Raw genomic sequence first — 12,261 nt, 5'->3', positions numbered from 1 at the left:
CTGCAAAACATAGTTTCAACTAGAAATTGTATTTACCAGCTCTCATGCTTTTTAGCCTTCAAGTTGTTTCTGTCGAGTCGTATATATTCGCACGTTTCTGTTGATTTTGACTGTGACATCGCACCACGACAGTGATGAACACGTTGATGCGGCGGCCACGGCTTAACGGCTTTCACATGCATGTTCCAACTATCATCTACAAACATCTATAAATTAATTATCTGTTTGAAATTGCTAAACTATTGCTGAATAATTATTTCAGGCGATCGAACTTTTGATTTTCACGAAGGATTGAATCAACATCAGTCGAACGATCAACTTGTTGCGAGTGTAGAAATAAACATTCGCAATACCACGCTATCTACGACATTTTAGTCCAAGTTCAGAGGTCACATCAAACATGACATCTCATCGGTAATTTCCGGATTTACATTCGTATTAGTTTCAAGTTATAACTTTTGGCCTAACTTAATAGAACCTTCGCGTAGGTGGATTTTGGCAACGTCCTCTCCACGTAGTCTATCAATTATCGTGAAGGTCCTTTAAAATTTACCACTACGATTGAACGATCGGCTCTGATCACGTACCCACTGTGACTTCGTTAACTTTCAAACATATTTTTTAACGTATTTCAAAATAGATTGTTTCGACTCGACCTCCTGGGACATGAACTAGGCTAATGACCGTCGGTCATTTTTGTATTTGGCATGCCACAACTTCGTTGCGCTTTCCTGTACACCGGCCCGGGATTTGCCCTGTTGTTTTTTTTTGATATTTAACTCCCAAATCTTGTTCGTTAGTTTCTGAAAGTCGTTCGAAGGGCATTTATAAATTGTGTGAGGAGAACATATATGGACCAGAAAATTGTACGAACCCTTCGTGTCTCGACGACGCCAACTGATGAAATGTGCATACGCACACTCTGGATACCCACCTCGTTCCCAAATACCTATTTTGCAGCAAATTTGAAAGCTGAACCGCGTACCACTAATAAATCGGACCGACTGTACGCAGTGTTTTAGGTAAAAGCAGCCTTGAAATCGTACTAAATTTGCCAAGTATGGCGTTAAATCGTTTTTGACGGTTGAAATTATTTTGGCCAAAACCCCCCCACCCCCAAACTAAAGCAATTAAGTTTTTTTGTAAACATCGATCTTTTGACGTCGCCCCTAACATAGACAAAAATGTGCAAGTCAAAGTTCGCCATCTTGTTTACTACAACAGCGACTCCACGTAAACGGCTAGCCGAAGCAAAATTAGGTCACAGCTGGTACGCCAACGTGAACGTGGTTGGGTTGCGCGTTCGCGTACACGTTGAACGTGTAGCCGAAACTCTCTATTAGCAAAGCATCAACGACAGTAACTAGGTAGCGTTTGCTTTCTCTTTTTTTTTTTTTCTTTTTTTTTAAATAATGGTTAAATGTCTGTGCCGATTTTGTAGAAACACATATTTACACTTTTCGTTTACAATTATTTTCAAATATTTGTTTGTTTGTGAGAAAAAACCTTCAGCTCAGTTCTGCTGACCCCGGAAGTTCATATTTTCGTCTGCTGCCGTACTGAAAATAGCTGTGAATGAGTGTGAATTCTAACGAAAAAGAAAAGAACCATTCGATATTTTGAGTTCAGACTTACTTATTAGGGTACCTTCCATCATTTGTGCATCCAAATACGGCACATCGCCTGTTGGTCGGCATAGTTCAGGAAAAAAAAATAGCGTATCCAAATAACCTACGTCTTTTGTTTATGTACATTCGCCGGTATGGTACAGTCGACTGTGGCGCTATTTTCGAATGTCTCAAAAAGTCCCCACAATGCATTGCTCACAACAAAGATGGCTGTATTTGCGTACTGGTAGTGGCCACAGACTTTAGTGCGGCGGTCAGTAACCGAAGATGGCTGAATCAAATATACAGAACGAAGGAGACGATGACACTTCCTCTGCGCGTTCACCGTGTGAGCCGAAGACCGCTAGTACGTACAGAGGTTTTTTCGGTCTGTTGGGTACAAAACATAGCAGACGTATCAAACGCCATGATATAGCGTATGACGAATACAGAAGTGATCTTCCGCAGTCACCCGCAAGTTCCACACGCTCGTCATCACCTTCTTCAATGTCTGTGGACAGCGCAAGTAACATGTTTGGTGATTTGGAAGACCTTTGCAGGTCACCTGTAACACACTGTCCATTGCCATGCCCGTTTCGGATGCGATCAGGTAGACGACTTTCTTCTTCAATGTGGACATTCGACCACGTTGACTTTCTGAAATGGAAGTTGGGCTCTCTGCAAGTGCCTAGTTATCACGATCTAACACCATCACCAAATTTGCCAGGTTCTTTATACAACCAGTTCATGCTAGAAAAGAATGTTCTAGGGCCGATAACCGAATGGCTATATGGCGATGGGAGAAGTGGCATGGATGTACTGAAGACCGTTCATGTCAGTAACGACGAAAAAGCCCGTATACGTCATACACTGGAAGGTAAGCACCATGATTTCGTTTTGTACAAAGTACAATACCAACATACGCAATTCCTGTGTAGTATTTCATTTGTCCTTCCATACATTTCGATAGAACCGCTGAATAGCTGATATTGTGAAATGTTAGATACCAACTGTGTGTTCCTAATAGTACTTTTCGGTGGACTGCGTATTGTCATTCGCGATAATTAATAGAGAGGTTTAGATACACGTTAGAACGCGTACGTGTACGGGAGCAATTATCGTGCAGGCGTACACGTAATGACGCGTACAAAGCTGTGTTTAGTTACGCGTTCAGAAGGCAAACTTGAAAGACAGTGGAATGTGCACGCGCGCGTTGGCATCTTCTGTCCTGAAGGCCATACACTTGATTTTATATGTCGGTATTTTTGCAATTTTCCCCGCACCTACCCAAACGGAAAACCGAACAGTTAGTTTGCAGTTATGTTTACGAACTTTGATATAAAAAACATGACATTTAAGAGAAGAAAAATGACGAAAACTTAACATGTGTTTACAGTTACATGTAGACTGCCATTTTGACGTAGCATCGTCTGATACAGAACGCATGGGTTGCTTCGAATCACGTGACTATGACGCTACACGTATAGAACACACGTAAATACACGCATCTAAACCTCTCTAATGATGCTGATGACGCGACGCGTTGACAGCATGGCAGCTGTGTCAAGCCATCATATCGATAGGAGTGTTTGTCCTTTAGTCGAGCAAGATATATGCACTGTACATACTGACAAACGTTTACCTTAAAGAGCCTACGAAAAGCTATTTACTTGATAACAAGAATGGTTTGGAATAAAACTTCGTATATATAAATGTCGATATCTAATCATTAATTTATATCTTGCCGACCTCCCGAAGTTATTGTAATATTTCTGAATAACAGACGGCGCCATGTTGTGACGTCACGAGTTTTGTTCCGAGTGATCACTGCCGTCCCATATCTGAACCTTTGTAATACAATACACAATCCCATTTGAATCTCATGCTTTCGATTGGCCAATCAGGATGAGTGTTACGTTGACAACTGCACACATTGAAGCATGCTGATTGGTTGTGAAAACCTTGCAATATTATTGACATTCAATGGGATTGGCTATTAAACAGGTTCAAGTGTGGGAAGGCAGCAATCACTCTACAAGTGGTCGTCCCTCAGACAAACCACACCCATGACTCGGCATCTGTTAAGATGGAGAGCCGAGGTAAGCTAAAAGCGCCATTGTATGGTGTCAATATCAGTGTTCTCCCCAGGATTTGTTGATAGGAAATCGGCTCATTAGTAGCAATTTCAGTGTTCTCCCCAGGATTTTGGCACAAGAGGGGGGAATTCTTGCTGTACCCTAAACACCGGGCGTAAACACGAGACAGTGTGTGTTTCCATGCAAACAATCCAGCGATCTGAGTTCAAGTTCGCCCTGAAAAGGGCCGATGTGGAAAATTTTCTGTACATGTACCTCCCGATCTTCGTTGAGCTAAATGACGGGGGAAAGACATGTTGACTGTTTGAAAGCTATAGAATAAATGAAAAATTTGAAAAAAGTATGCGTGAATGTGATTCGCACAAAGTTTGACATTTACCAAGATATTTGACTTTCCAAAATGGCAACCATGAGATCGTAGCGAAACCGCGAGAGAAGTAAATCGTTTTGCCCCGTTTTTCGAAAAAAATATTGAATTCATTTTTTTTTCATCAAAACTTACAAGGAGGCCCCTGTTACCTTGTTCAGGGAGAACACTGAATTTACATAACAAAATAATTATATTCCCGAAAAATCAAAGTACATCATAATATCAAACAAGTAGTATGTATACATGTGGACAAAGGAAAGTTGAAGGCCAATTTATTACTTCAAAATATTAGCACCAATAAGAAACTCATAAAGCAGTGTTATTGATTATTATTCTTAGGAAAGCTGAAATTATTTAGTGTTTAGTCAGTTTTTAAAACAATCATGCGACCATGTGGAAATTATGGTGTTCTTTCTCTGGCAAGTAAGAATGCATGAATTAGACCAATTTCTCCCAAGCTTTGTAAAAGGACAACACCACAGGTACTCAAATCAATCTGTATATTTCTTTTAATGTATGGTAAGTAAGACAAGGTTTGAAGGTTCGGCCAACCTAACGAGCCACCGACTGTTTATGATTCAAACACCCTGCGATATTAAATACTACTGTTGTGCGTATTGTACCTACTTACATTTTAGTCAAAATGTGTCTGGCTCATTGGCTGATGGGTATGCACTTGCCATTCGTCCCTTTATTTTAACTTATATAGTATAAAGTTACAAGTATGGAATGTTATATTCTCTCTAATCCTGTCTTTAACAGACTTGGTTATGAGCAAGATTGTAGCAGAAGTATGTAAATCAACAGCTGGTATAGCAATAAAAGACCTCACTGTACAAAACTTGGAAGACATGATTATGGTAAGCATAATATTTGCTAACACCTATACATTCAGAAAGATTTTGATAGTAATGTTTCAAGCGGAAGAAATAATTTGGGTAAGGGAACTTAGTATTTGAGTATCCCTTATACAGTCAGTTTAATTTGTGTTGATTAGAAAATAAAGACGCATAGAAATGTTGAACAGGAAAGTTTTCAGTTTTGAAAACATGGAAATCTTTCATGTTTATTCATGTCTTTACATGATAGTAATACACAATGGAAAGTTAAATTCTAGGATTGTTTGGCAACTGTATAAACATTAAAAATGAAGATGTAATGTGAGTGTAAATGTATACAACGAAAATCATAAACCCTGAATCAAAATGTCGCCTACATGTACATGTATCTCCACAAAAATCTCATTACCATTGCTGGTACATGTTATCATCTGGTTAGATATAAATCTTACCAATAGCGTTTAGTCAATCGTCTGGCATGACAAACATCTTTACTAATATTGTTTCACTTTCTTTGTGTGAGCTAGCTACCATTATCAATGCCAAACTTATACCCCCCCCCCCCCCCCATAATCATGTAGGAATTGAATTAAGGTTGTTGTGTTGTTGTGTGGGCTGGGATGTCAGGTGAATTTATCAGTAAAACTATGTAAATCCACTCGTACATTTTTATTTAGACGTACTGCACTGGGGTAGGAACTAGCAAAGGGCATAATGTAAATAAGCAGTAAACAAAGCCACAAACTTTGACCAACTAATAGTAATAATAATAATAATAGTAATAATATAATAATTAATATAATATACACGGGTGTCAAATTTAATCATAATGTTAACATACTATACTTTAATGTTTTTAATGGTATGGTGAATATTAAAACACAAACTCTGAAAATTTGGAGTCAATATCTTTATTTTTAACAAAGTTACAACAATATTTCTACAATAAAGAATTGGATGAAAAATAGCCTATACGACAACCTTAAAATGTATCCATTGTAATTCGCTTCTTCTTGTGCCAGATGATAACATCTGAAATATTAATTAGATTTGTATCAAGACAGAAAAGAGGGATTTTACAACATCAAAGAGGTATTTTGTCTAACCAGACAAAAAACTATCAATGTTAGTTAGTTGACAAGCCAGGTGATGCTTTGTTTTAGGGTTTATCAACAAGGATGGAATTACATTTGATGATAAATTGTATGATAGTATTGACACATTTATTACTTGCTTTCATCAATAGGGTATTGGAGGTGTACCAGCAGGTATGGATTGGCAACTGTGTAACTTAATTCAAAAATGGCTGACGATCTGTCAAGATGAAAATTTACCAGAGGTGGATTTAGGCGACTTTCTAGAGATGGTCATGGATACAATATTAAATGAGGAGGACAACCTAAAGCGATATAAAGATTATGCAATAAAGTAAGTTAACCATATATATTTACAATTCAATTAACTGTTCCTTGGGTTTATACACTGAACTGAATGAGGCCTGTCATCATGAGTTAAGAGGCTTTATTTTATACAATCTAATAGATCACACTACCATGGCTGGTGGCAATTCTCCATGGGGGGGGGGGGGGGGGGTTATCTTGAAACTGCATGTGAAATGTGTTGCTCTTTTTAGCTCCACTGTCGGCAACATCTGACGTGATCTGAACATGTTAGGTTGGTTGTCTGTCGTCAGTCTGTCAACTTTTTTAGCTCCGCTGTCCGTCAAACCTTTATACTTTCATCATCTTCTCCGAAAGTGACAGTCAGAATTCTTCGATATTTGGTGTGCATGTTCCCTGGGGGGAGGCTATTCAGATTTGTTCATTCCAAATTGATCTAGGAGTAATCATACAGCACTGGCATCTGTGGTTTGTCATCGGCAGAATCACGCGATTTCAGGACCTGTCATTGACGACATCAGTCAAAAAGTCGAAATTATCGAGAGGGTTTTCAATACGTTCTAGGAGGACAAAATTTACTTCCTCAAACCCGTAAAATTCTTCATCATCATCATTGCTATCACTGTGTAGAAAGTGTCGAGCGAAAAACTCTGTCTCCCGGGTTTTCTTCGTTCAATATATTAACATAATGTCGAAGGTCAAAATCTATATTCATAGCGACCGCCATATTAGGCATTGCTTTTGTAGGCGCTATTTTCATTCAGCGGCAAAAAGTGGGGAAAATCGAACATATGACTGTTTCCTGCCTGAAAAATTTAATATTTAATAAGATAACATTGTGTACATTGTTACTTATTATGGGCATAAGGGCGGGATAGCAATAACCCATTACAACATCACTTTATTGACAGCATATGCAAATTACTCTGTTATCGTGGATATCAACATCATGGCCTACAGTGCAGAAGTGCTATGTCGTGATAGTTTTAGTTCACGTTTTCTGAGTTGCACGGACACCTAATGTCAGCTTTCTGTATCAACTTTACAAAGTAACCAATGTTGTCACTTGTGTAAAGTTTGTTTGACTGTATTATTTGTAAATTTTTCGTGAGAATAAGAAAATAGTGCTTATTGCATGGGTAACAAATATGGATTGGCTTGTTCATAAACATTTTTTTAATACCACAAATTTTACAGTTGTGCTACAACATCTTTGGTGTTTTATTTTTATAATAGGACTGACAAGAAAACAGAGCGAAAATTCAGAATGTGCCATTTGAAAAACCCTGTCCGCTGTGATGTTGAGTTAAAGATTTTTATTGGTGGCAACAAAGGCAACAGGCATTGTAAAGAGAACTGGAGAGTACTGGCTGTATCTGAGGTATGTTCTGTGTTTTAAAGCCATGTTTCTGCTGTCACTCATTTTAGCACAAACTGAAATATTTTGCTTTGCGTGTGTGTTTATCTGTCTACAATCCAGGTCTTTATAGCTTGTACAAATAGAACCCCTTATAAAGTTAGACAGGTAAAGTACACAAATGAATTGGATTAATAGCACTTGGCACAGCATGCTAGAGGCATGGAGACATCTCCTTTGATAGGAAATGGTTTTATAGCCTCTTGACATAGCTGTGAGATTTAAAATGAATATCAAGTTCCCCTGGTATTTCATGGATACTTACGATACATTTAGATTTGTAGACTAGAATCTACATGTAGCTGTTGGTTTTCGAATCTAGCAATCAATGACAACATTGAAAAATATAGTCAACAGATAAACTTTATTCCGTATACAACATACGAATGTTCAGCTCAAAACAGTCATACATGTACATGTATCTTCTGCAAACATGTGTCTGAATACCAACATGGGACATGACATTTTATTTATCTAACTGTTTCATTTATCTAACTCATGTCTGCTAGTGATACTCATAGTAAAATCTATGTCTCACTGTGTAATACATTTGTACCTGCCTGACAGTCACTTCAGCAGACTGCAATATAAACTTGTGAAACAGTCATACATGTATCTTCTGTAAACATCTATTAAGTTTAAACAAATGTGTACATGTCCAGCCACTTGTTAGCTGTGACCATGCGTTGTAAAATTTTATTTCAATCACAAATTTCATGCAAGTTAATCACTTATGTAATGTACAATCAATGTATCCATGAAATACCAGACGAACTTGATATTCATTCTAAATCTAACAGCTGTGTCAAGAGGCTATACGTGTAAAACCGTTTCCTATCAAAAGAGATGACTCCATGCTTCTAGCATGCTGTGCCAAGTGCTATGAGTAACACTGAAGTAAAGCACTTTCTCTATGTGCTACACTCATTTATAGCATTCATATCAAGTGTAAAAGTATACAGTTTCAATTTGTTATTTACAAGCCTAGCATGTGGCCTTTCTGAGTGGTCAATTAGCAATTGAAACAGAATACTTTTACACTTAATATGGATGCTATAAACAATTGTGGCACATATAGAAAATGCTTTACTTTGGTGTTATGGGTTGTAATGCAATTTATTTGTGTACTTTTCCTGTCTATAATGGGTTCTATTTGTACACGCTATAAAGATGTATCTCTCTGAATGTGTCACAGTGTGTGATGACTGTTTAAACTCGAGACCACTGGGCCTGTTATTTTTATCTCCCCAAGGGATGGTTTATCAGGCCTGCAATGTAGTAATTAATTTTTAACCCACCTGTTTGGCAGGTAACTTTGGAAATTACATGAGCTACCAAGTGTCTACCTGTCCCAATTTTTTTGTACAGTTAAAGTTTTCTCCAAGGATTGTTTTGATAGCAGGATGCCTTATTTGTATAATTTATTCGTAGTATTTGCATAACAATAACAATTATTTTTCTCAAGGAAGCTACAATTAATTTCAAAGGGTCTACAGCATCATGTTTGCCATGCGTAATTTATGAAATCATACAGTGGAGGGGAAAACATGTCATCTGGTACAACTGTGTCACTGTACTTTGGAAAAAGTGTGAACGGTCATTTGTTTTCAGGCATTTGTTTTTTTAAAGGGATTAACATGTGATAATAAATAATGACAAGAATGTCAGGTTCAAAGGGCGCAAAACATTTAAAGTAGGACACAAAACATTAAAGCACTATGGCGAATATAGCATAAAATATTTTCATCAAATTGAAAATGAGTCTCTTTTCGAATTTGGTGAATGTTAGTGCGAACACTGTAATGTATATTGGCATACTGTTGATCATGAACTGTTCATGTACTTTTTTAATGTTTTTCAGAACAAACTATCAGAAATCAGTATGGATAGAGCATATCCACAGCTTGTGTGCCAGTTTTCAACGATTGCAGAAGAGTCCAGGTTTCAGACAGACAACCATTACATAGTGTATGGTATTTCAATCTGTGGAACAAAAGGCATTCTCCTATCAAGAGCACATGTTAACAAAGAAATTACTAGCAGGTCGAATAATTGTCTGCTGGATAAGCCTATCTTTGGCCGATCATACTTGATTGTACGCCCCAATTCTTTTAATTCAGCCGGAAGTTATAGCAGCTTTGAGGAGAACATATATCCACTTCTTGTCATGTATATGGCAGTAAGAAGTTTAATGCTATTGCATAAGGTCATTCCCCTTCACTAATCTCATGCATTAGCGTTAAAGATAACTGTTTGTCAGAGACTGTTTTTTGCTATGCATACAATTGGTAAGAATACTTCAATGTTTTGTGTTGTTCCCTATTATTTTAGCAAACTGAACTGATATAACATTGAGGGTAACTCCATGTTTATAATTACAAACACATGGGCTTGAAATTGGCCGTATTTGTTTAAAAATGTTTATTTTTTGTTTACTGTTTCCTTTTTTTTGTAGTTTTTCAAATTATTGTTACCTACAAGGTACCATGTAATAAAGTAATTATTTGAAAAGGTTAACTGTTATTTCGTTGGTTTTAATAAACCAGCTTTACTATATGATTATCTTAATAATTATCAATGAGTTAGTTCTACTGATCATAAGCGCCCTCGACGTTGGCGATATAGACAAGCTTTACCATACTACCTTATTAATTATTTTATGAGTTTGTTTACTTAGCGCCCTCAACCGGTGACCCTTCCTCGTGCCCACTTACTTTAATAACATGAAGAGGTTTTCATGGTAAGTGGGGACGAGGAAGCGGCAAAACTTTCTAATAACCAGCATTTGCATTTAAATAATAACTACCCTAACATAAGTCAAGTCATCGTTACATCATTTTGTCAATCAACCTATCTCAACATCTTACCTCGTATTGTTCCTGACAAATAAAGCGAACCATGTCAACAACTCAACGATGATTTTAAGAGAGGTAAATGATACCACTGCATTACGTTGCTTAAAATAGAACATCCTTGTGGGTGTATTCATATAATTAACGGGTCAAAGGCGGCTCATGATCAGTTAAATAGCCTGTACATGTTTCATGTCACAGGCCCCTTATAGGCATTAGTGATGCTATTTGCAATCTGGAATTGAATATTGGCAAGTGCTAAAGATATTTTATCTATATCAGGTTGTCAATCAACCTATCTCAACATCTTACCTCTTATTGTTCCCGACAAATAAAGCGAACCATGTCAACAACTCAACGATGATTTTAAGAGAGGCGAATGATACTACCTGCATTACGTTGCTTAGAATAGAAAAAAAATAGTGGGACCAAAAAACCGTGTAGGTCACGGTATTCATAGTAACGGGTCTAAGTCGATCCATGTTCAATTAAATAGCCTGTATATGTTTCATGTCAGAGGCCCGTTCTAGTAATTAGATTTGCAATTTGAAGTTACATATGGCCAAGTGCTGACAGTGTTCAAGGTATGTTATCCATATTAAATTTATGGCCATACTTCTAATTTAATAATATAGTTTTGTTTAGCCTTGTATGTTAGGAACACGAATAGACGATTTATCAAATAGTGAAATGTATTGCAGCATCTTGTACACCGTGTAAATAGTTAAGTATAGTAGCACGTAATGCCCAATAGTGAGATGTATAGAAGCACCTTGTCGACCGAAGATTGAGCATAACAATGTAACTTTATGGCTGACTGACGTATCCTGAACAGCATGTACCACCTAGAAGTTTTTACAAATATACATGAGACCACATTTTGTGGCAACAATTGGCCATGTCACCAAGGTAGATTTAATGTCCAACAAAATCACAGAAAAATAAAACAGCAAAGACTTTCCTCACCCAGAAAAATCCCTTTATTCGGAAGGATAATCTCTATCAGCCAACTCACTTTACAATAATCAAATAAGGTCAAAGGTTACAGTTGGAAGTGCAAATTCTTTACCTTGTCGTCAGGATCCAGATATTGCTGAAGAGGCTATATTGCCTCAATGGTTACTCAAAAGCCGCCAACTCCGCTAGGGAAACACCAAATGCTTAAGTCTACCGCAAGAGGGCGTCATCCATAAAATAGATTTATTTCTGTACGTAGATAGTGCTGACAGCGGACTGCGCAGATCCCCATCCGTCCCAGGCTAACACTCTCTCCCGTGTAAATTCCCCAAAATACAGTAATTGCAACACATAAAGTTATTCCAGTCTTTTGTTGTAATTACATTAAACAATACAGCATACATATTTAATTAGCGTCACTACTGTGATATATGCTGGCAATCTACATCACAAAAATACATAGCGTGTTTAGCCATAAAAGTGTAGGTGTCAGTCACAACATTCCAAATATACGCATTGTCGGAAATACTTTTACCCGCTACAGTGGAAATTATAGATTCGTGACAGATTCACCACCCAGTTCTAAAATAGATGAATATTTAGTGAATGCATAAGGTACTTGTATGGAAATTTCCACAATGATGATATCATTTTACCATATGAGCCTATATATGTACATCAATTTTGAAAGGTCATCAGATGTGTGCACTTTATTGACGTATG

At 37.4% G+C, this 12,261-nt stretch overlaps 1 protein-coding gene across 1 annotated transcript; it reads left to right on the top strand.

The window, feature by feature from the left end:
- Positions 1-1,844: 1,844 nt before the first annotated feature.
- On the top strand, positions 1,845-10,229 carry LOC144440335 (uncharacterized). Its single transcript, XM_078129693.1, has 5 exons — positions 1,845-2,484; positions 4,836-4,933; positions 6,159-6,340; positions 7,549-7,693; positions 9,591-10,229. The coding sequence occupies exons 1-5, from the start codon at positions 1,896-1,898 to the stop codon at positions 9,951-9,953; spliced, it is 1,377 nt and encodes a 458-aa protein (XP_077985819.1). The 5' UTR covers positions 1,845-1,895; the 3' UTR covers positions 9,954-10,229.
- The last annotated feature ends 2,032 nt before the right edge of the window (positions 10,230-12,261 follow it).

Source organism: Glandiceps talaboti, chromosome 9, assembly GCF_964340395.1.
Source record: "Glandiceps talaboti chromosome 9, keGlaTala1.1, whole genome shotgun sequence".
In the NCBI taxonomy this organism is placed as follows: Eukaryota; Metazoa; Hemichordata; class Enteropneusta; family Spengelidae; genus Glandiceps; species Glandiceps talaboti.
This window is presented reverse-complemented; position numbering and strand designations above follow the sequence as displayed.

Coding starts and splice junctions, on each gene's coding strand:
- LOC144440335 (XM_078129693.1), top strand. CDS start 1,896: ATGGCTGAATCAAATATACAGAACGAAGGAGACGATGACACTTCCTCT. Junction 4,934..6,158: donor ACTTGGAAGACATGATTATG/GTAAGCATAATA, acceptor TTTCATCAATAG/GGTATTGGAGGTGTACCAGC. Junction 7,694..9,590: donor GAGTACTGGCTGTATCTGAG/GTATGTTCTGTG, acceptor AATGTTTTTCAG/AACAAACTATCAGAAATCAG.